The sequence below is a fragment of the Abramis brama genome (genome assembly GCF_963993115.1).
Source record: "Abramis brama genome assembly, chromosome: 10".
In the NCBI taxonomy this organism is placed as follows: domain Eukaryota; kingdom Metazoa; phylum Chordata; class Actinopteri; order Cypriniformes; family Leuciscidae; genus Abramis; species Abramis brama.
Window position 1 is genome coordinate 25,171,732 of NC_139972.1, and position 26,260 is coordinate 25,197,991.

Here is a 26,260-nt window from a genome sequence, read left to right on the forward strand (position 1 = left end):
AAGTCTTAGACTTTTAGGATTTTGAAATATAAAATTAAAATGATAGTAACAATAAATAATAATAGTAGTAATAATAATAGATTAGAAAAATAAACTGAATTATAAATACATGCCTAATAACATCTGGCAAAGAGACTACCGATGAAAACTAGCCTTCGGGCTAATTTGGGTACATTTACATTCATGAATGTTGATTAATGTACACTGCCCCTGTTCTACATAAATAAAATGAATAAAAAAAACAAATACTAAAATAGAAGCATTTTTATTAGTAGTCTTATACTTTTAGGATTTTGACTTAAATAGGATTTAGAAATATAAAAAAAGTAATTAAAAAGTAATAACAACAATACATACTATTACTACTACTACTACTACTACTACTACTACTACTAATAGATTACAAAAATAAGCAAAATCATAAATACATAAAAATAAATTAAATAAATAGAAGCATTAGATTTTGAAATATAAAATTAAAATGATCATAAATAAATAAATAAAAGCACAAAAAGAAGTACTCTTAGACTTTTAGGATTTTGAAATATAAAATTTAAATGATAATAATAATGATGGTTAAGGAGAGACCCCTGATATGACTGTAAAGTGCTTTGGGTGTACAGTAGTACATATAGTAAAGCACTACATAAATGCCAATAATTAGAAAAATAAAATTTAAATGATAATAATAATATGAATAAAACTTTTTTAATTATAAATCAATGAATAAAAGTAAATAAAAATAGAATCACCTTCTCTAGATCCTGATGTACACATAATTAATATGATTTATTAAACTGCTATAAAAGCAAGTGGATTAGTTTTAGCCGATTCTTACAGTGCACATGACCAAAACCAATGAATCTGATTGTGTCTGGAAGGTAATTCCAGTCACAACACTACACAAGTCCACAAACACGATGTAAGCGATGTGAGGAAACCACAATAAAGCAGGTCAGTTGCCCTAGAGAACATCTGCTTAAGGAGGCGTCCCCCCCAGATGATCACCGGCAGTGGCCCAACAGCCTCTGGACCCCATACATTGTCACATGATGGATGAGGGGGAGGGAAGAGGTGATATGAGGTCATTTAAAGACACCTGTGGTACGTCAGCACCGGCTGGTCAGCTGCCATGAAAGGGCTCATTTTGGAAAAAGTGCAAAAAACTCATTTCAAATCTGCCAAGATGTGATATACACTGTGTGGAATACATCCTCATCCCTATCACATCTACATTTTCCTTGTTATAAGATCCACTGCCTCAATTTCCAAAGCAGTTCATTTGAGAAATAACAGGTAGAATCATTAAAGTGCTCGCCCTCTTGGGTCTGTACCCATCACGCTTGAACACACTCTTATATTTGTACACACTGCAGTGAGTTAGAGAAGCAATTCAACCGTAAGGAGAATGAGGCCAGTGGTGTAATTAGCTTGATTTGTGCAGTGAGGAAGCAAAACAGTAATTATTAGCCGGGGGGATCAACATTATGTTTCCGGACGGATTAAACATTGCTTTTGGAGAAGGTGTGCGTGTTTCAATGGTTTAAAGGATTAGTTCATCCAAAATTCTGTCATCATTTACTTCATTGTGCGTACAGTATGTAATCCAAAACACATTTGACTCCCTTCTTTGGCACACAAAAGGAGAAATTTTAATAATGTAATGGACACACATCTCCATGCTATTACATTGAATGGGAAATTAAGCTTTCAAGCATCAAAAAGGGCGCAAAAGCACCACAAAAGTTCCAAATAATAGATGCTTTTTTGCTATTATCTGCAACTTTTGTGGTGCTTTTGCACCCTTTTTGATGTTTTAAAGCTTCTCACATACTAGATTATAAGTCAAATATATTATTCAATAGCATTGAGTGATGAACAAACCCAAACTCTACCATTTTTCTTCAGGATTCTTTCATCAATCTTTATAAATGTCTTTACTGCCACTTTAGATCAGTTTAATACGGAGCCCCAAAAGGGACCGTATTATTCCCACACTGGTGGGAAAAAAATTGAGAGGAAGGAAAAATTATTTGTCAATGCTTTTGTGTTCTCTCACAAATGTTTTGCGTTCCCCTGAGAAACTGTGTTCCCTCGCAGAAACTTTTGCGGAACAAAATGTTTTGAGAACGAACGCAAAATTTCTCAGGGGAACACAAAGCGTTTTGCAAGCAAACGCAGTTTCTTGATGGAATGCGAAATGTTTTGCAAGCGAATACAAAGTTTCTCAAGGGAACGCAAAATATTTTGCAAGCAAACGCAGTTTCTTGATGGAACGCGAAATGTTTTTGGAAGCGAACTCAAAGTCTCTTGATGGAACGCGAAATGTTTTGCAAGCGAACTCAAAGTCTCTTGATGGAACGCAAAATGTTTTGCAAGCGAATACAGAGTTTCTCGAGGGAACGCAAAATATTTTGCAAGCGAACTCAAAGTTTCTTGATGGAACGCGAAATGTTTTGCAAGCGAATACAAAGTTTCTCGAGGGAACGCAAAATATTTTGCAAGCAAACGCAGTTTCTTGATGGAACGCAAAATGTTTTGCAAGCGAACTCAAAGTTTCTTGATGGAACGCGAAATGTTTTGCAAGCGAACTCAAAGACTCTTGATGGAACGCAAAATGTTTTGCAAGCGAATACAGAGTTTCTCGAGGGAACGCAAAATATTTTGCCATCCTTACTTGAATGCGGCAAGGAGCTGATGTCAAAATGTCAAGATTTTCAGTAAATAAGACTGAAATTTTGGTCTGTTCCTCACATAAATGTATCATAGAGCTTCAGAAGACTTCTGGACTACTTTTATGATGCTTGTATGTCCTTTAAGAAGCCTGAAAGCCTCAGTAACGATTCATTCCAATTGCATGGTAAAAGCAACAAATACAATTCTCCTCAGAAGACAGAAAATCAATACCATTTTTGAGTCTATGATCATTTTTTAAATAAATTATAAAGTTCTTCTCTGATGATAAAAGCTTGACTTTAAGTGGCCACAACGTATGTTCTAATTGGTGTATTGTATAATGTGCAGGCAGAGGGATTTCTAAAACAAAGCTAATAAGGAGAACTCCCGACTACAGGTTCATCCCATTAAATGCCTGAGATCTTTTCAATTTTTAATTAACACTAAGTTCATTACTTTCCACATAATTAAGACGCATGCCATTACTTTGCATGCAGAACACCGTTAAATGAACCCAGGAATCAATAGAATGACCGATCCAAATGCAGATGTTTCTTTTAAAGTTGGCAAACAATCAAAGGTTACTCAGTCCTTGATCAATACGGTCCCGTGTTCACCGAGTTCCCCACAGGGGCCCGTCTGGCAGCTGTCAGTGATCTGGGTGGGAACGCGTGTCAGGACTGGATCCCTCGGGAGATCCCAGATCACCTTCACCACAAAAGATTTAATCATTCCGCACCCGGGCCCTTCGATACCCTCGCGCTAAACCCCAGCAGTACAGCAACACAATTAAGAGGTGTAAATTGGAGAACGGCTGCTGGGGTCGTGAAGCACCGGGACCTTGATTGAGCCGGACGGGATTTTAATCATTGCACATTTAAGACACACTTCAGCTTTCACGGGCAACTGTGAAATCAATTTCTACACCATGTCGGAGTGCCGCGGGGGCTGGTACTCGAATATCTGCTGAATATTCATGGAAGTTCCTGTCACGACTGAAAAAAATGCAGTGTGGAGATGCTTGATGAGGCACAGCTGAACTTATCATTGACACAAAAACACACTGATGAGGGTTTGTTTTTCTTTACTTCATGCTACACTGATATCGTCTCAACAACCTCAAAGAATTCTGGCAATAAGTCTGGAATATATAATGAGGGAACATAAAAAATGTCAGTTTTTATAAAATGATTCTGCATTCCACTATAGATCACTTGAGGATTATGGAGTCACGTTCGTGTAACTGTGGAAGTTTTGCCTCAGGTCTTTCTACAACACTGTTATATACTGTATGCGTACAAATGCATACAATCAAAAAAGAAAACGAAATTTCTGAAATTCACCACTAGAGGGCACACTGTTCATTTCCTGGAGGACATGCTCAAAACATTCATCCTTTAGATGCCATTTTAAAAATCACTGCTCTACAAACATTATTTTGAACTAGATTTGTTTTACATGTAATGAAATGTAAATATTAATAATGACATAGTATTAATCATTCATATTAATATCAATTATTATTATTAGTTATTATTAAGCTGTTAAAAAAAATACATTCAAAAAGTGTGCATTAGTATTACTCAGAAATAACGCCAGATTGTGTACCGTGGGCTTGATAAAGTTACCATTGTTAGGTTTATTCCTCATTAAATATATAAATAGTTCTTTGTTCATAATTCCCACCAGTTTTAAGCACACAGACCATTAGTCGCCTTTGTGAGGGCACACAGTGAGCAGTTGTGTGTGAATATCATGGGACTTCTGTTTCCTCTGCACTGAAAACAGGAGCGAGGCTGTACCACGCTAATTGGAGGCAGTCGAGCCGAAATCCTTAATTAACTGTCTGAGCATCACTGAAGTTAATTAGAGAACAAGCTCTGCTAAACCACAGCTCATGACACGAACAGAAGACAATACATTTGATACAAACCAATGGTGCAAATGCACAGATTTCTTGCAAAACACATACAAAAGCAAGCTCAGACGTGCAGGCTTGTTTTCTTGTTAACGTGTTTGCACCTCGTTACAAAAAAAACAGCTTTCTGGTTTCAGTTTCAGTAGTGAGGAAACCTGGAACAATTATGAGCTGTAATGCATTCATTAGTGATGCAATAATAGGTTTTGTTCCTACAGTGATTAAAGTAAAAATGAAAAAATAACTAAATAATAATAATATATTGGCCAGAATATGAACTTTTATAATCTCCTCCATAATTAATGTAACATCTAATATTAATTAAGTCTCTTGTTGGATGATTGTATAATGTAGTATGCTTAATATTGATGTAATTGTGCTTAGGTTCAGTTGTTACTCACTGTTGTTAGGGTTGTCTCCTATGATATGGTGCCGCCCACTCCAGTACCAGAGTAGCAGAGTGGCATCTCTGGATCCCGACACAATGTAGCAGTCGCCTCCGATGTAAGACTCGGAGCGTGCCAGACATGTGACCACGTCCCAGTGACCGAACACTATCTGAGTGAGCTTGCCTGCAAACAAACACACGGACAATTCAAAGCACAAATATGTTGGTCAGACCAATGCTCACTCATTTCAATGTAATGAAAGTGAATGAAGACAGGGGATGGAAAATTACCATAGAAGTAAAGAACCATAGAAGTATCACAGAATTGCACTATAAAAGTCTTCTAATAACATTTCATGAGAGTTCTTGAGAGAATTTTTTTTTTTTGTCATGACAATTCTGGTGTATGGCATGGTAATGTTGATATGTTTGGAGCTGGAGGAATAGATCTGCTACTCTGCTGATGCTTATGTTACTGCTGCTGCTGTTGGTTATACTACTGCCAATACATACATACACAAGTCACGACACGCTGCTGTGAGCAAGTAAGACATGCTGCTGCTGTACAATATAACACACATGAATTACCCGTAGCAGATCTATACAGGTGGAGCTGGGGAAGGAGGAGAGTTTCTGAAAGCGCTGCACTGCTATAGAAAATGCTGACTAAGTATTTGACAGTCGAGCAGCGAGCTCATTGGCTACTGATGCAGCAGGAACCAATCAGCTGTGCCCTATAGAGAATGATGTGATCGCAAGAAGATTGAGTTAAGGACCTATCAGCCTTCACCATCTAGAGTTTCATGACAGAGCTTTGTATGTGTAAACAACTTATTATTTTCTGATCTTTTTAATGAATCAGTTGATTCAGTTCACATTACTGATCTACAAAATGATTCATTCACAAATCAGAGTTCAACTCATTGACTCGATCCGGTTGAAGAGAATTAACAGGCTACTGAAGGGGAAGATAAACAGTAAGTAACGACTTCAATTTCACACAAAGCCATCGTATGGCTTCAGAAGTATAACATACGGTACAAACTATGGACTACTTTCAGGATACTTTTATTTCAAGTGAGTAAATGATGACAAAAAGTTACATATTGGGTGAACTATTACCTTAATGTCCAGTGAGTGTCTCTTACCTGTGTCTGACGAGTAAACGCGGAAACTCTTGTCCCAGAAACCACACACCAGGATGTAGCGGTTATCTGCCGTCACCACAAAACACTGAGTGTTGATCTGAATGCTCTGGTCAACCAGGTCAGTGATTTGTCGCTTGTTTGTGCCCGAGTTGTTCGCTGGAATAGACGTTTACAGAGTTTTGAAATCATTTGATTAAAAAAAAAAATTACCTGCATAATAAAAGTCTAGTTTATTACAATCTTCAAGAGATTCAATACACACTCCTGTTTCAGAATTTGGGGTCGGTACAATGTTTTTAATGTTTTGAAAAAAGTCTCTTATGCTCACCCAGGCTGCATTTATTTGATCAATAATTCTGTAAAATTCTGTAATATTGTGAAATTTAAAATAACTGTTTTATATTTCAAAATGTAATTTATTCCTGTGATGACAAAACTGAATTTTCAGCAGCCATTACTCTTTAATTTAAAGTTAAAAAGTATATCATTAATTTTAAATAGAAATCATGTTTAACATTCAAAAATCTTTATTGTCATTTTCCCACAATCCTGTGCTTTCCATTTTGTGACAATTGAGCTAAAAATATAAAGATGGCATCTGAAAGTTGCGGTTGGTGGTCAGATTGGGTGTAAGTGTACATTTTCCACTTCTGATGTCATTTCTAGCGAGGTTTTACTATTGTAGTCATTAAATATTTGCTAAGTTTTCACCAGTTGTCTCTATTTTGCTGTGGATCATTAAACAGTTACGTTGCCTCAAAAGTCTGTCCAAAATCAGTTTCATAATGTGCCTTTGTGCACAAACACTGCCTATAAACTCATGCGCCTGATACCTAAGCTTTCGGTAGCAGACACTATATAACAAACATGTTGCAAAAATGAAGAAGTCTTCCAAACACTGAGAAGTCCCACCCCAATCTCATGGTATGGTTGAATCAGTGTTGCTGTGTTGATTTAGTTGGGATACTCATCAAAATAGAGCAATGTTTTTAAAGCACCACAGGGCCACTTTTCAGGGAAACAAACCTACTGTTTGAATTGATCTCTTAATTTAGTTAAGGTTGGGACCGAATAAAGTATTTAACAACAACAACAAAACCAGTCAAACCCACCAATCAGTGAGTCCATCTCAATGGGGAGATGATGGGCCTGCTCTAGTGAATATCCTGGAGCTCCTCGAAGACCTGTCTCACACACACAGAGACAGTAAAAAAAAGAAGTAAAAAACACATTGTTCAGTACCTTCACCATTATTTTCAAACACACACACAAAGTTGGGTTTTCATGTTTTATGGGGACTTTCCATAGACATAATGATTTTTACACTGTAAAATCTGTATCTTCTATCCCCTTACACTAACCCTACCAATAAACAAAAAGTTTCTGCATTTTTACATTTTCAAAAATACATCACTTAGTATGATTTATAAGCTGTTTTCCTCATGGGGACCACAAAAAAGGCCCTACAAAGACGAGTTTCAGATATTGCCATCTTTGTGGGGACATTTTGTCCCCATAATGTAGGGTTTACCAAAAAAAACTCAATAATTTTGTCTTGTTTTCCAGTAGAAATATCTAAACATTCTTAAACCAAGATACATTTACTTGAGAAGCAAAATTACTTTGTCTTGTTTTTTCGAAAAAATTATCAAAAAGGGAAAATGTATTTATTTTTCTTACCCCACTGCGAGACCTTTTTTTCTTGTATTAAGCATAAAGTCTTATTTAGAAAAAAAAGAAGAAAAAAAATCTGAAAACATCTTATGTCTTGCTTCTCAAGTAATTGTATCTTGATTTAAGAGTGTTTAACTGCAATTTGTACTGCAAAACAAGACAAAAGAAACACTTTTTTTGCAGCGCACCCTTACAAATGTCCTCACGGAAACACCTGTCCTGCTGTCACAATCAACTCCACTCCCTGACCCGTCCCATTTGACATTGGGGCCTTATGAAGACCCACCAGCCAGATCTCCATGGTGCTTATTGATTTCTCCCCCTGTCCTGTGTCAGACAGGCCAGAGCTATAGCACCCCTGAGGCAGGCCTACAAGGCAGTGATCGCCATTTTGAGCTCAACGTGGTGGCCTTATTATTTCGGGGGACCCACACACACGCGCGTCCGGAGAGGGCTGGTCCTGCAGCTGCAGCCATTAGTAGTGTGAGAGAGCGAGGTTGCCACATTTGGTCCTGACATCACTATGTGTTGCCGTGACAGCTGGGGAGGTGTGAGGCGAAAGGAGAGGCCGTGATAGGCTAATTTAGCCAGTCGCCACAGCGCCCGACCTCTGACCTGCAGGTGAGGGGGGCTCCGGGGGAACGGCTAGTTGGATAATGTTGTTCACACATGGCCAAGTGGTAACATGTGGAGTTAATCTGGGTTTTTGTTTGGGTGTGAGGAGAAATTTTTTAGGAGAAATTAAGAAATTAGCTGGTTAGTTAGTATATACTGTAGTATGCACACAGATTGGCACTCACCCACTGTGTTGTGCCAGCGGTTGACGGCGAAGAGCCGGCTGCAGGTGATGGTGACGACGGCGGGGAGGGTCAGGTGGGGCAGCGTGTTGGCGGCCACATGAGTGACGGGAGAGTTGGAGGGAAACTTCAGCACCATGATGACATCCTGCTGCATCTGATCCTTAAACATGAGCGGACTCTGCGGAAGGAAACACTGTTGAACAGAGAAAGCAAAGGAAGAGAAGGATGGAAAAGAGGGAGGGAGGGGAGAGATAGATGAGGAGAGGTTGTTAGCGGAGAGGAAAGTGGTAAAAAAAAAAGAGTTGGAACAGAGGAAAGACTGTGTGGTAGTTTAGGAGGAGAGTCATGGAGAAGAGGCCTTTAAAGGAATAAGTTGAGGCAAATATACATATATATATTTATGTATTTATTTGATTATTATACAGTAAAAATAGTAACAATGTGAAACATTTTTCGAATTTAAAATAATGATTTTCTATTTTTCTATATTATAAAATGTAATTTATTCATGTAATGTCAAAGCTGAATTTTCAGCATCATTACTCCAGTCTTCAGTGTCACATGATCCTTCAGAAATCATTCTAATATGATGATTTGATGCTCATGAAGCATTATTATTATTAATATTGAAAACAGTTGAGCTGCTTAATATTTTTGTAGAAATTGATACATTATTTGAAATGTTTTTGATGAATGGAAAGTTCAAAAGAACAGCCTTTATTTTAAATAAAATAATTTTGTAACAATGTTTACAGTCGCTTTTGATCAATTTAATGAATCTTTGCTGAATAAAATGATGAATTTCTTTAAAATCTTTCTGACCCCAAAATATACAACATAGTAAAATGTATAATAAAAGAATATAGCCTGGATAAAACAAACACACACACACACACACACACACACACACACACACACACACACACACGCACACACACACTTTAAATAGACGTCACAGTGATGTAAATGTGCTATCTGGGGGAATTTGTGGGTTTTACTCAATCTCAATTGACAATTAAAACTTAAAGCATTAGGCTGCACACATTTATTTTGGAATATAAACAAGCTCTAATAATACATTTAGTATTAACAGCATTACAACATTCACTTTGTAAACTTCAGTGTGATTGTTATGACGGATGCTTGATTGAGATAAGTATGAGTATTCAGGTGTGAGGACTCAAAAGGCCAGTAGGGAGCACTGTTCTCCCGACACAACTATCTTCTGAGCCTCTGTGATGGAGTTGTGTGCTCCTGGAAGTATGCCAGCTCTGTTTGACATGTATTTGTGTTAGGGACGTGGAAGTAGCAGCACTTGACTTCGGTGCAAGTAAGGTCCAAACTCCAAATTGGTTAAAGCCTACAATTTCAAAGAGGAGATTGACAGAAATGCTCTGGCACCACTGAAACACCACTCCTGCGGTAGCTGATTAAATATCAAGACACAATAGCTGTCATTTGACAGTGTATTATCATCAGCTGAACATGTTAATAAAATCATCAGTGTTGAGGAAGCTACTGAACCCAAACTACAGTGAAGCTACTATTTAGAAAAAGTAGCAAGCTAAATTACAAGCTAATAAAGTTTTATGAAGTAACTGCCTACACACACACACACACACACAATATTATATAAAATAGGAATAGGACTATTAATAATAATATTAATAATGGTGTGTGTGTGTGTAAATTTTATTCAAATGATTTAATTTTATATAATATAATTTATAATGTATTATAAATCTACTACAATGAACCATATTTTGAACAAGTAGAAAACAGTAGATTGTAATGGAGGGAATATGTGACTTTTTTTAATGGTTCCATTATGGATTCATGAACCAACCAAATGAACCATTTCACTAGAATAAATCGGCCCTCCCACGCTAACGGGAGTGGAAAGTTCTATGCATGATCTATTTACAACACGCAAATTAAAGAACACAAACACAGCCGGATCATTTCCATAATGACCAACACAATCTACCAAGAGCAGCGCAAATTAGCATCTGGTTTAAGACATGCCTTTTTTGACATGCCATAAATGGCGCAAATACCAGTAAATCAACTAGCACAAACCTTAGTAAATCACCTTGCGTGATTAATTTAAATAGTCTCCTCCCATAAATGTTCCGTTTGAAAGGGAAAGTCCGACAAATGCATATGCAATAACGTCAGCCGCAAAAATAACCCTGTCCACACCTTTTCAGCGCTAATTTTTCACTGCGTGTTTTTAGTAAAACATGACAGTAGTTTGCGCTGGAGCAAGCTGTTAGTAAATCTGTCCCTAAGTGTTTTGTCCCTAGAAAAAGTCGATTATTTTACTGGGAAAATCCATTATATTGAAAACATGCAGTTAAATGAATACATTTTAAATGTAGTTAAACTAGTAATGTCACAATATTTAGTGACTGATCACACAACAGCAGATTGTTCTGAACTGCACCCTGACTGCAGAAGTTGTGGGCATATGGAAGTGAGACTGCTGTGTTGGGTGTTGGGGAGCGGGCCGAAGGTCAGGCGTCACTGCCCTTGTTCCAAATAATAACTTCCCTACTGCCGGGCAGGAAAAAAAAAAACATAACAAACACGCACACACTGATTTTATTACACACACATACACACACACACACACACACTGTTCTCACCAGGTGCATGGCGGAGCTACGGGGAGGATGTGGCTCGATGAGCAACTGAGATGGCGTCTGTCCAACACTTTGGATCTGAGCCTCGGTGGCCTGCAGCAAAAGAGAGAGAAAGATACAGAGGAAAAAATAGATGGAGAGAGGGAGAAAAGAGAGAGAGAGAGAGAGAGAGAGAGAGAGAGAGAGAGCAGGCTGTCAGTATCGATACGCATCAAAGTGATGGGTCAATGCGTTACTTGACAATGCAAGCAAATCCCCCCATACCCCCCCCCCCCCCCCCCCCCCAGCCTTGGAGGGGTGGTTGTGGAGGGTTGGGGGGCGGGGGGGTTGGTTGGTTGGTTGGTGACTATGAGTGGGTGAGTTCCAAAACCCAAAACTACCCCCACCCCTGCCCCCTTCAAAGCCTGCAGAGTCATCCAAGTGTTAGTATGGAAGAGACAAGCCTTTCCTTATTAACATGCTTCAGTTAACCGTTCCCATTTCCAGGAGCAGGGTCCACGTACACCCCCCTCACCCACCCTTCGTGAGCAGACGTTAACCTGGACTGACGCACAGCCAGGACTGCGGCAGAACCCTCCCTCTCAGATGTTATTGTGCCGGAGACAAAGGGCAGAAAGAGCACGCACACACACACACACACACACACACAATATTATATAAAATAGGAACAGCATTATTAATAATAATATTAATACTAACGGTACATTAAAGATCACAAAGACACCACAAAAAGGATAATACTGTAATGATAATTATTCTCTAGCATACTCTAGAGTCTAATGCACACATTTAAATCATTATGATGTCATTTATATTTAGACATTTTATCCAAGGCAACTTACAAACGAAGAACATCAGAAGCAACTCAGAAACAACCTCATAATGCCACAATATCAAGTTTCAAGACTAAGCTAAAGTTGTACAAAAATGAGAGTAGAAGTTCTATATACTCATATACTATATGGAAATAATTATATACACTCAAATACTATAGATAAATTCTGTTATTGTACAATAACCTTTATTCACTGACAAATCTGTGAATGTTAATTTTCAATTCCTAAAAAAAAAAAAAACTTGAATTTTGAATTTAAAATTTTGAATTTGAAATTTCTCAGATTTTAATGCTGTTCAAGTCATGTCAAAATTATCATAGTTGACTAGTAATTTCACACGAAACTCTTAAATTCATAATGGGGCAATTGACATGAAATACACTACCGTTCAAGGATGCATTAAATTGATCAAAATAATAATGTCACAAACAATTATATTTCAAATAAATACTGTTCTTTTGAACTTTCTACTCAACAAAGAATTCTGAAAAAAAGTGTATTAAGCAGTCAACACTGATAATAATAAGACATGTTCTTGGTCAGCTAATGATCATAATAGAATGATCATGTGACACCGGATCATGTGACTGGAGAAAGGAAAAAATTACATTTTAAAATAAGTTAAAATAGAAAACAGGGATTTTTATTTCCAAATATTATTGTTTTACTGTATTTCTGATCAAATGTAGCATTGGTGAGAAAAAGAGACTTCTGCCAAAAACATTTAAAAAAGTCTTACTGACCCCAAACTTTTGAACGCTACCGTAAATTTGGACAACAGTCCATCTAAAACCATTTTAACCAAGGTTGTTGCCTAGTCACTATGTTTAAAGATTACTTGTAGTGTTACAATTACACATAAAGATTTAGGTTTCTTTTTGCATGTTATGTGATTTGAGCCACAACTCAGATGAAGGGTCAAAACAACTGAAGAAAGCCACTCATTTTTCAGTCCTCACACATCCCTCATGTTATGTAACGCTGACAGACGCATGTCGCTGTGAGTGTGTTGGTTATTGATAGAGTGTATGTTTGTGGTTGTTTGTGTATGTGTGCGGAGCCCAGGAGTGTGCCACTGTGCACGCTAGCATTGACAGACACCTACAAGCTCCCCTCGGCTGTTCTGAGGCTCTGATCCCATCAATCTTTCCTTCCCGCGTGGAGCGCCTCCCACAGTCTAACAGAACAGCTCTCCCTCAGTGCTCTGAAGCCTGGATTCTCACGTCAGATCAAACGTCCCCACGCCGTCCAGATCAGCATGTTAAACGTGTCACATGACCTACACGCTTAGAATCGGAACCAATCTGAATTCTAAACTCACTACATTCTAAATTGCAGTTTGGAGAAATGTGTGATATCATATGCCTCACAGTCTAAATTCTCTCAACGAATACCCCATTTCACTTACATAATTAAAATGGTGTGCAAATTGTGTTTCACGCCGACTTCAAAGCACTTTGGCAGCAGAGAAATAAACCCACAGAATTATAATCATTAGTGCAGCTGAAATGTGAGAAACGGTAAACTAGTTCTCACTGAAATACTTCAAATATGAACAACAGATCATCACACGTAAACGATCTTATCTAAGCCTGACCCTGTTGGCAAAATTTGACACAAGCAGACCTCTCACGACTCACAGCAATCACATTTGGCAACAATTAAACATCAGTCCGTGCTGTTTTTACGATGCTGTCTGTCAAATAATAATGCGCTCACATTATAGCTATTTTAGGTTAGACTCAGCAACAGGGGTCAAAATGTCTGCTCAAATAATGTAATCTGATCTGAAGATCTGAGAGAAACAGGCAGCCATGTGGAAAGTATCACTATATTTTTTTGCCATCCAACAGTGAAGGAAAGAACGAGAGGAAAAAATCATTCTAGAAGTCCAGAAATATGAATATAAATGGTCAATATACTTCATATAACAGTAATATTGTGAAATATTATTACAATTTAAAATAACTGTTTTCTCATTTATTATATTTGAATATATTTTTTCCCTGTGATGGCAAAGCTGAATTTTTCCAGTCTTCAGTGTCACATGATCCTTCTAATATGCTGATTTTGTGCTCTGCTGTTCTGCTGCTTTATATTTTTGTGAAAACCGTGATTTCTTTTTTACAAATATAAAAATTCAAGAGAAGAAAAGTATTTGAAATTGAAATCTTTGTAAGGAAAACTATGTAAGGAAAAAAATCGTACTAAACCTTAATGATTTATCGTTTGTTACGTGAGGCAAAAGAAGTTCAAATCAAGGATAAACTGAGGTTAAACACAGCTTATGCTCGCATATTTGAAGACTGCTATTGAATCATTGAGGATAAACGTCATATTATGTGACTACGCATTACTTTACAGAGAGTTTACGACCTATGACCTACGATCTGCGTTCTGCCTTAAGAACAAATGGTGCAACCGAATAGAGTTAGTTACAAACTAGCTAGTAGTTACTAGTGTGGACTTTACGTTCCAATTGAAGTAAGAACTTACGAATGGCTGGTGCAACCCTAATCAGCACTTTAACTTCCAGAATGTAAAGTTCAGAAAAACATCCTGCATTTATAGCAACTGTACCTTGTTATACATCCAATTCTGACAGATTATGTCTAGCCAAAGCTCCAGCTAAGGTTATGTGAGAGACGCGTCCTTTAAATCCTTTAAATGATCAACCGGTTGACATTTTGGGTCAGTTGACAACATTGAGATAATGTTGTCAACTGACCCAAAATGTCAACCGGTTGATCATCTCAGCTCTGGAGAAAAATACACACTTTATCACAAACAGAAATCAGTAACTCATAACTGGCAGTTCATTACGATAATCCACTTTAAGCCCCTGCTCTTTACAACAGATAAGAAACACCTCTTGCATAAGCTGTGCGGTGATTGTCTCCCCATGAGCCTTTAAGCCGTCATGCTTGGACATAAAACATCCATCATAACCTGCGGCATGTCAATCACAGATTCATCTTTGTGTCAGGTTAGATGTGCAAGTATGTCAAAATCTGATGTTTACCTCAGGTTCTCAGAGAAGCATAAATATACACATTTTAGGTGTGAGTTTAGTAATGGCACGTACAGTATAGGGTAAAAAAATAAAAAAAATAGCTAAATGGAAAAGACAGGCCTTTTATATATTCGTGTATGTGGAATAAAGTGCCGTTTATACCAATGCTAATATGTCATTCACATTCACCACAAACGTATTCAACCATGTTGCCAAATCATTTAAAAAAGATTGGACATCTGAATGTATCATTTGGCATCCAATTAAAAAAAATCTATGTAGACTTAAAAGTAGGGTGTTTATATCCAACACAGAAAGACTGTGAAAGGATCAAATGCACTTTTTCTTACAGAGACACTCCTTTGACAAATTCTACTCATTTGTGAATGTATAATTTAATGCTTATTAGTGACGGATAATTCACAAGCAGTGCTCTCATATTGTGTATTATGTTTACATGCAATAAAAATCTGTATCAAAAGATTGCTGGCATGTTCTTTATCCGTAAACGCTGTTTTTCCAGTGACACAACCCTGCCATCTCGAGTCCTGTGACTCCATCATCAACTGCTGCCATTTTGATTTGACTCTGGAACGAGTTATGACCCTTAACTCCAGAGTTTGACATTTTAAGGCCGTAATTGCAGTGCTTAATGTCAGAGCTGTGGATGCACCTGTCAGTGGGGAATGAATCAATAGCCTGAAGGTGATGGTCACATTTCTGAGCGAGATACCATGAGCCATCTTCCCTCTCTCTCACAACTCAGGTGGAGACCGAGAGACCTCAGAAACGCTAGTGAATTTAGCGTACTTGAGGTCAATATATTTTGTCCATGAGGTTATTCCTTTAATGGTTTTAGGTTGAGGGGCATTGGTTAACCACTTAGAAAAATAGAGCAAAAATAAATGAATTCCTTCATGCATTTAAGAAGTCAAGTTCAGGTCAGCTTTCCTCAGCGTTTAAGTGTCTGAATGCCATTTGATAGGTGCTTGGATGACATAAAAAGCAATATGGACTTTATGAAGAATGGAACATGAAGGCTTCTCAAACTCCAGAACTGACAAATAAAAGCCGGTTTTCTGGCTCTTCCGAGGCTAACAAACCTTGCTGTCAGCTACCATTGCTCTCAGAGTGCTGGACTGCTTGTGAAGAACGCGGCCACATGAAAGAAACATAATTGCTATTGTCTGGGATGTAGAGCTGAATGATGAAAAGCAAAGCTTTCTCCATATTGTTTGATAATTAGCCCCCCTGTTCCGTGAGTGATTTGCATAGTGGTCACTTGACAAATAAAGGCAGTCCTGGAAGTGACAGTATATAAATGACTTGTTTTGCAGACAGCAGATGGTGGGTATCACAGGGAGCAGGAGAGATATAGGGAATGAGAGAGAGAAAAAGAGGAGCAAGGGAGGGAGGTATGGGGTACATCCTGCTACAAACACGCTGCCTACCAGCTGCTGCTGTTGAATTGGAATCACATCCACAAACACAATTAAGTCTTCTTCCAAACTTCCACTAGTCAATAAAGACTATTGTGTGGAAAATCAATAACATTGATGTACATCCTAATTGCTTGATGAATTCAATTGTAGTCGATAACCAGAAAAAAAAAATTATATATATATATATATATATATATATATATATATATATATATATATATATATATATATATATATATTTGTATTCATGTCAAAGAGTGTTTTTAAATGAATCATCTAAATCCTTAAAACTAAAACTATTAAAACATTCTCTGGATAATTAAAATAAATTAGAGCTGCATGATTCTGGATAAATTGAGAATCATATTTTTTTTGTTTCAAACAGAGATCACTATTCTCCCACCATTCTGAACAGACAACTAAACAGGTTCTGACAAAATGTTAATTAATCTGAATTATTTAAAACACTGAATGAATGATTCAATGACTCACTCATAAATACTACAATTGTTTCATTACTGGATGAATCAGCGTTTTAGAACGAATGTCTTGAATGAATGATTCAAGTCGCCACATGGTGGCGTACAAATGTAATCGATACAATCATTATTTAAAGAGCCAAGTTACTTTCAAAAGGTGATTTGCTCTATTTTGATCGCTTCAAAATAGCTGTTAAGCTGTTTCATGATAACTGCTTTCTCTGGGTCAGCGGCAGCGCGAACACAGGTTTGAATGTTCCGTTGTGATTTTGTCAAAGGTTTAATAGACATAGGTGAATAGTTGACATTTAGGAATAAGATTGCGTGTTTGAATCGAGATTGCGATCTTTCAACGAATAATCGAGCAGCTCTAACATAAAACTGAAATAAAATATAAATATTGGATGAAAAACGTCAAAAAAAAAACAAAAAAAAATGGAAAATAAGAAATGTTGAAATGACCAACTGAAATAACTTGCCAATAAAATAAGTAAAAATTAATTCAAGCGAAATAAAATTAAATTAAATAAAACTAATGACAAAAAAGACAAAAGCAAATAACAGAATTGCTAAAAATTAGACTTAAATTTAAAAAGCTGAAAAAAGCTGATTCAGAATATTAATGAATTATATAATAGCATATAAAGTATGCTAAAATAACACTGGTTTGTGCACCATCTATGATATGAACATAAAAGCTAATTAAAATCATGTCTCTAGTTGTGGAAAAGAGTGGTTCTACTTATATGGTCAGATTTTCTAAAATATTTACCTAGTGGATGATAAAACAGGCAGAAAACTGATGGAGAGACTAGAATATAGAGACTTATTGGAGTCTTTTGACTGTAAGCAACCCCCTAGAAACCACAGAGAACACCCTAACAATGCCAACCAATGGACTTAAAGTATTCATTTGTACCTAAAGTGTTATGTTTACCACTCATTCAGAGAAAAATATGCAATGCACGCGAGTAAGCAGTTTGAGTTTCTCTTTCCCAGAGGACATATTTGCATGTCAAAATCTGAATGACACATACTGACAGTCTCTCAGAGATATTCAACTGACACTGGGTTCATTCATGCTTGAACTGCGGTTGACGAATGTTGATATTGCGAGTCTTACGCCATCATTTTTAAACCTGTTGTATCCTGAGACCTTAAAAAAAATGGTTAACCTGCAAATATATATAAAAAAAAAAAAAAACATGTCTCTAGCTACATAATGCTAGAATGCATACAGTAGTCCATCTAGTGGTGACATTTATAAAGCATTTTATCCATAGGCGGAACGTGAACCAACTCCAGGGTAAGGCTAAGGAAATGTAACCTGGAAATCCAGACCTAAATCTGAAAGATTAATGGACTGGCATCGACTAATGAAAATCGGCCAGCTCGAGGGGCGGCACCAAGCATGCATTTGAAAATCTCACTGCACGCAATTGGATAACACTATGACCAATCACAACAATTCACGGGGTGACGTATCCAGAGCCCCATACGCTTAGCTACCAGCGGAGCTAACTGGTAGATTAGACTCTTGCCGTATCCGGTCGGCAAAACAGCAAAAACGCCCTTCTTGCAAAGGAACGATTCGAGCGCCGTCTTCTGTTCCTCTTTTATAGAAAAAGCCAAGTCTAACTTGTTCATTGTAGCGCCCAAAGCCGCTTCAAACAACTGGTGTTCATCCATAGCCATCTTGCAATGTTTACTAATGACTTTGACGTCAGCTCGCCTCTGGCCCGCCAATATCAGATAACCCGATGTGATTGGTGCAGCTCTGATACAAGGGCATATTTAATGAGCATCATTACTCAACGCCAGAGTAACTCGCTGAGCAAATTCAACTTGTGCTCTCGCGAGAACTCTGGATTTCCAGGGTGAAGGAAATGCGCTTCGCCTTGAAAACACATTCGATTTCCAAGAAATAGTTTCAGGTTACGTGTCACTGCACAACCTACACATCCCAGCATAAACACTCCCGATAAACTATTTGTTATTAACGTGTCTTCATTCACAAACCAAAAGCAAGCTCCCTAAAAGGCTGTCACTCATTTTAGTTAATTGCATTTTCACAAAGTTCCGTTATAATCAGTGAAGCTCACTGCCCAATGAATATCTTATTAACATAATTGTTTGTTATAATAAGAGGAGTTGCTTGCAAACTCAGAATCTACTCACCTGAGTTTTTGTTCAGTGCTAACTTAAACACCTCCGATTGGTCATCAAGAAATCAATATATATGTCTGTGATTGGCTACATTGCTCAACTCTGCAAAAACCCGTTGTAAATAGAAACGTTCTCCAGAGCACAGATACGCACTGGATCGTTTGCCAAATATGTTTAGCCCAAAATGCTATTATTACAGAGAAAAGGTGGCCATAACTGCTGAACATTTTTCTTTTCTTTCTAAAAGCAATCAGAAGTAGCAGCAGCAGGAAACGCTAGTCTCAAGTCCGTGGCCAGGGAAAGGCTAAGTCTTGCCCAGCCTTATACACTCCAACACACTCCAACTATGATTTTAACATTCACTGACACAGTCCAATTATAAAAATGTGTAAAAAAAAAGAGATGTCAGCCACAAATCCCAGAAACCTGTTGCCGTTGTCATGGCAACGCCGTGGCGGCGACCTACCTCGCGCAATGGGGGGTCACTGGCGAGGCTGTCGAGGTTGACGGAGCCCTCGTAGGTCAGGTGGTGAAAGACGTTGAGGGCGCGTGCCGCCTCGGGCCCACGTTGTTTGTAGCCAAAAATAAGGTCAATCCACTGGTGCAGCTGACACGACACAAACTCGCTTTCCAGAGCCTGTCAAAGAAAGCGGGGCAATTAGAGGTGAAAGGTACACGTACACAACACGAACACAAACACACACAGACGTACAGACACAAACACACAAGCACTAGATAAACATACACTCGGGGCGATGCTTCTTCAGAGACTGCAATAGCCTGAGACCAACATCAAAGCGTAAATAAATAAACTTGTGTTCAATATTTTAACAGCTGTCTTTCCATAAAATATGATAGATGCACTTCTTGAAGCTCACATAATCTAAATCAACAATATACAGTGGCTCTAAAAGTATTTGGACACACTTAACAACAAGATCAATTATATAGTCTCTCATGTTCACAAAGGCTGCATTTATATAGTCAGAAATACAGCAAAAACAGTCATTGTTGTTAAATATTAGTATTACTATTTACTTTTTTTTTTAAATGTAATGTATTCATGTAATCGTAAAGCTGAATTTTCAGCATCATTAGTCCAGTCTTCAGAAATCATTATGATTATGCTGATTTGGTGGTTAAAAAAAAAGAAGAAAAAAGTAAAAAAAAAAAAGAAAATCATATTTTTATCATTTAACATTGAGTTGCACTGCACAAGTTGCACTGCTTAATATTTTTTGAGGAAACTGTGATGCATTTTTTAGGATTATTTAATGAATATAAAGTTCAAAATAACAGCATTTATTTTGAACAAGAATTCTTATACATTATAAATGTCTTAACTGTAACTTTTGATCATTTTAAAGCTTCCTTGCTGAATAATCGTATTATTTATTTTTAAAGAAATGCAGTAGTAGTAGTAGATTATTATTATTATTATTATTATTTTTTTTTTTAAATAATGGTCAGTTCAGTTGAATTCAAAGCATTATTCTTTTCCAATAGGGATCTAGATACTGCCTGCTATGGAATGGCAATGCTTAAAGAAGCACATTCTTTATTATAGGCATCAAACACCATTGAAAGATAACAAAGGGAAAAAAGAAAGATGGAACAAATAACACAGAATGGCACACAAATACACACTTTTCTCTTCCTCTCACACACAAACACACCCAGGGACCCGCTGCTGGATTTTACACACTCACTCTCACATCAGAAATAACAGCTATTACCAACAGAGCAAGCCGTGGAGCGCAGGGGCTGAGTTACCCCCAGGGCATGTCATTACAATCGAAAGTGACACATGCAAAGATGGGAACACTAAGTGAAAGAAAGAGAGGAAGAAATGGCAGAGAGAGAAAGGGAGCACAGAGACAAGGAGGGAAAGAGGGGATTAAATGAAACGGAGAGAAAGAGAGCAGCAGAGAGAGAAAAAGAAAGAACAAGATCTAAGGGCAAAACCGAGCCGTAGCCCGTTTAAAAATGTATGTGCTATTCAACATAAAATTCTGTGAAAAACAGTAGTCGTTCCAACAAACCAAAGAATCACATTAAAAATATCTACACTGAAAAAAAAATATTCATTGAATTTACTAAAAAAAATTATTGTAAGTGGTTGCACACAATTGATTTTTAAACAAATGCATTAAGTTGAACTAAAATTGATTAAGTTCAACTTAATGCATTTGTTAAAATGTAGCTAAAATCAATTTTGTGCAACCACTTACGATAAAATGTTTTAGTAAATTCAACTAATAATTTTTTTCAGTGTACAAAATAAAATTAATATTTATTGAAATGTTCATAATCATTTCTGTGTGCTCAGTGTATGACCCAAATATATAAAACAAATGTCATGTTGATCTATGTATGATTTGATTTTCCTTCTACCATGGAACACAAAGAACACAAAAATATATTTTACAGAATGTCCAACATGGTGCGTCAAGATGTCTGGTGTCAATGATATCAAATCAGCTTCAAATAGGATTTGAGGTCTATACAACAACAGGAAGGTTTTCAGCAAATAGACTTTCTATCTATTCCTCACAAAAAGCTATCACACAACTTCAGAAAACTTGGAAAATATCATAGCAATTGTATGGACCAGTTTTATGGTACTTTAAAGGTGTTTTTTGTCATAACCTAAGCAGAATTATACTGTAAGTATCAAAAATGAATCAGTGAATCATTTATGTGATCAGTGAACTTTTCAATTACATGAATTTCAATGAAAAAGTTCCAAAATTCTATGAGTAATTTTTTAATGAAATCCAATATTCCTCAAAAGTGCTAAATTAATTGTAAATGAAACTGAATCTGAATTGTTAAGAGGAACCAGAAATGTTATGGAAAAGAGCACACAGGCTAAACTTCTTTTTTAAAGTTAATATGAATTATAAAACTGTCTAAACCAGTGTGGAGATGTCTTATCCAGAATACTTACACCAGCTTTTGTTAAATTACGAGGACACACCAAATTGATTTTGAGGCACTATACAAATGCTGTTAAGGAAATTAACAGAAAGAGGAACCAAACTGTGAGACGTGAACACATTTTTGCATCATTTAAGGCTCGTGTCAGGTAGTCATGTCAAATATTCTGAGGTGTTTTGACATCCTCAAGCCCTTTCTTTAAGAAAAATATTGCATTAACAGACAGGTATTGTTTGATCTTTGGATATGTCCATGTGAGTGCGTGTGTCTGAATAGTTGAATGTGTTAAACCAGGAAAAAAAATGAGGCCAGAGGAAAGGTCACCTCCACAAAACACACACACACACACACACACACACACACACACACACACACACACACACACACCCCAGCACTGTCACTGCAGCTGAAAAGGTCAAGTGTGTTTGCTGTAGTGCTTTTTCCTCGGGCAGTATGGCCCACAACACACCTCTAATACTTTGATTTGGCAGCAGTTTTGATACACAATCAGTAGCTTTAAATGCATAAACACACACAATATTAAATTACACACCCTGCAGCATAGGCTATACAGTGTGTACAGCATGTGCTAGATAGAGCCATTATAAAAGGCAGTACACAATTTCGACTCCACCGCAGTCTAGAGGGATTAGTGGACAGGACACACACACAAACACACACACACACACACACACACACACACACACATCCATGAGGTCCTGTCTGCTGTGAGCCAAATCATGATTGATGAGGCCGGCATTAGGGTAACATTATAAGGGACAGTGGCCGGGCCTGTCCTCCGCGACATCATTCAGGTCAGCGGTAGATTACATTAGTATTGAGCAGTGCACTACGTTACGACCTTCATTGAGGGAAAGCAGAACGCAGAGGACCAGGATGCTGTATCATATGAACGAATGAGTGTGATCTCAGGGGAAAAGATGGAAGGAAATGGATTACAAATTAAATACTGAACTAAGAATTTAAGATAGCAGATTCTGTTAAGACATTACATCAGATGATGTAATATCGTCAGCGGAGCAATACGACATCAGTAGGCCTAAGTGAGACCTGAAACAGTGAATGTATTCTATCTATCTATCTATCTATCTATCTATCTATCTATCTATCTATCTATCTATCTATCTATCTATCTATCTATCTCTGTCTGTCTGTCTGTCTGTCTGTCTGTCTATCTATCTATCTATCTATCTATCTATCTATCTATCTATCTATCTATCTATCTATCTATCTATCTATCTATATTTACTTTCTATATTTACTTTCTATTCATTAAAGAATCCAGAAAAAAAAAATGTATCATGGTTTCCAAAAACAATTTTAAGCAGTGCAATTAGAATATGACAATATTAGCATATTAGAATGATTACGGATTAATGTGACACTGAAGACTGGAGTAATGATGCTGAAAATGCAGCTTTGCCATTACAGGAATAAATTAAATTTTAAAATAGAAATTAGTTATTTTAAATTGTAATAATATTTCACAATATTACTGTTCTTACTGTGTTTTTTAATTAAAGGAGCCGTATGTAAGATTGTGGCCAAAACTGGTACTGCAATCACTTTCTAATCACTGTAGAGCGGTGTATCCCCTCCCCCTCCCCCCTGACTCGAGGTTGCCAGATAGGCTGCAGGATCCAGCAGGAACGTAGGCTGACACGTAGCTGTGGTAACTAGAGCAGAGCTGGCAACCCGGATGCCGAAACACTACTGACTTCGTGATTGGTAGATAGGTGGAGGGTGGAGCATCAGGCTCAAACACAAGATGACAACATCAACATCAGTTGAGGGCTGCAACTTCACTTTTTAAATGACAATATCCTGGCCGGACTACTGTTGTCAGTGATATAAGTATTTGAAATGAACATGATTTCTTAATGTCTAGTGACATATCAGGGCCATTTTATGATTAATTGAAATACATTTCTTACATACAGCTCCTTTAAATAAATACAGCCATGGTAAACATAAGATACTTCTTTCAAAAAAACTGAACCTAAATTTACATATAAACCAAATAAATGCAATTTCCTAAAGAAAGGATTCTCATAGGTCGGTTATTTTAGTAAATAAATTTAATATTTCTTCCCCAAACCTACTAAAGGATTTGTTAATGGAATGGTTGAGGAAAAAGAACTGTTAAGAGGATTCGGAATAAGATTTGAAACATTTCCCAGTATACCCAATGCCACATAGAAGAGAGAGCAATGGTTGGGATGGTTAGTAGGAACACTGCCTTAGGCTCTGAGATGAGAAGGGCTCACTGAGGTCCTCTATGGTTTCAGCAAACTTTGTAAATGACAGAATCTAGGTGCAGATACTGTTCTGGCCTAGACATTATTAGCCATGTTTATTTTACACAGGATGTCTACAGACAAAGAAAGTTGTAGTTAGGCAGTGAGTTTGACTTACCATCCTGTTGATCCTGACAAAGTCCTCTGGTTTCTTTGCCCAAGCTGGTAGCTCTACATCACAAACAGGAACACCGTCATCCCTGTCACCCAGACAGTAGCCATTACTGTTCACAAACATCTCTGGCAGGTAGTAGAACTCAGGGATCAACTCCTATGAGGTGGAGAGGAAGAGGACAGGTGGGAGAGAAAAAGCAAAAGAAGCTCAAATCAAATCCAAACATTTCCAAAACAGATGTATTAATATTGTATAGGGATACAGGGGAGTTAAAATGTACATGCAAAAATACCAATGCTTTCAATTGCATGTTTTGTAGATAAATTACTCAAAATGTTGGCCACGTTTCAGGCGGCCATGGAAAGCGACCTCATGAGACCAGTGAAGGACCATCAGAGTACATTTAAAAACACTCGGAGAGTGTGGGAATGCTGCAAACACACGAAGATGGGGGAGGGGGAATATACAAAGGACACACGAGAGATGACAGAAAACTTTTTTGAGGTTTGAAGTGAGCTGATGGATGGATGGATATGCTGTGTGTGTTAAGATACAGGAAGCACGTTTGGTTTTGTTGGGATTTTGGAGGAGTAACCAAATGATAGTGGGATACATAATGCTTAATGTAACGAGCACAGATTATTAAAAACGATCATACTCATTAAATGGGTCATTAAAACCAAAAACTGGACTTGAACGTATTGTATATGGATGGACTGGATTGATAAAACTAGAAATAGGGTTTTCTCTTTTCTCTTTTGTTGCAATTACTACAACCGTTGTTCTTCTAAAAGTTAAAATACACAAATAAAAACTTTAAGTGGAAGTGAATGCAGTCACATTGTTCTACTGAACACATTATTCATTTTTGCTTAATTTTTTTTACATGCTTCCATGACCCTGATAGTCTCATATCCAAAGCTGCCACATTCCCTATCCTTCTCCGTTCTCACTGCCGGATCAGTGCAAATTACCCATAATTCCCTGTGAGAGACGCCTCTGTACATTGGGGCATGTGCACACAAGGAATGTGACCTCCTCCCTGTTTAGTGTCACTCAAAAGCTCTAGCCTTTGAAGAACCTTTAAAACCATTTAAAATCATTTAAGACCTCATTCTGCCCGCACACATATGAACCTGACAGGTTGAATGTTTACTCCTCAACGCTGCTGTTTTGGATTCAAGTTGCTGTTACACACCGCCTGTTGAAATGAGCCGTTTAACTACGTCCCCTTGATGTGTATAACAGAGTTCTTTAAAGCACCATAAAACAAGAGGACTTTCACATGAAGGGTCACTAGAAACAGTATGCTTACAATAAAAGACAGCTTGCTTTTGGTGTAGGGTCAGGACTTAAAAATGAACCCTATTTTATGACGGTCAAGTCCCGGTATTTCATCAGTCCTTTAGGATGTCTCAAATATCTCTCACAGCTCTACATTTCTACACTGTAAGCAACCAATAGACTGTCTGCACCAGAGGATTTGAAGCTGCTCGACGCGTCATCTCTGAATATTCACAAACACAGACCATTGACCAACCCCCTGTAAGCTCGAGGTTTCAATTCAGCAAGCAAAGCAAAACGAAGAAAAGCAAAATAATAAAATAAAATAAAATAAACAATACATTTCATTTTTAACATAAATTCCTTGGGGTAAAATTGACCTTTTAAATGAAAATTATGTATTTTTAATTTAGAATAA

The 26,260-nt window shown here is 37.4% G+C and overlaps 1 protein-coding gene across 7 annotated transcripts in view; it reads right to left on the reverse strand.

The window, feature by feature from the left end:
• nbeab (neurobeachin b) overlaps positions 1–26,260 on the reverse strand; it is a 286,723-nt gene that overhangs the window by 4,815 nt on the left and 255,648 nt on the right. For all 7 annotated transcript variants that reach the window (XM_084126150.1, XM_084126151.1, XM_084126146.1 and 4 more), the window contains 7 exons: positions 24,562–24,714; positions 19,652–19,822; positions 11,253–11,342; positions 8,605–8,797; positions 7,243–7,314; positions 6,131–6,286; positions 4,996–5,166 (listed from right to left, as the gene is read on the reverse strand). In XM_084126150.1, the coding sequence (XP_083982276.1) occupies positions 4,996–5,166; positions 6,131–6,286; positions 7,243–7,314; positions 8,605–8,797; positions 11,253–11,342; positions 19,652–19,822; positions 24,562–24,714 (1,006 nt within the window). The remainder of the gene's footprint in view (positions 1–4,995; positions 5,167–6,130; positions 6,287–7,242; positions 7,315–8,604; positions 8,798–11,252; positions 11,343–19,651; positions 19,823–24,561; positions 24,715–26,260) is intronic.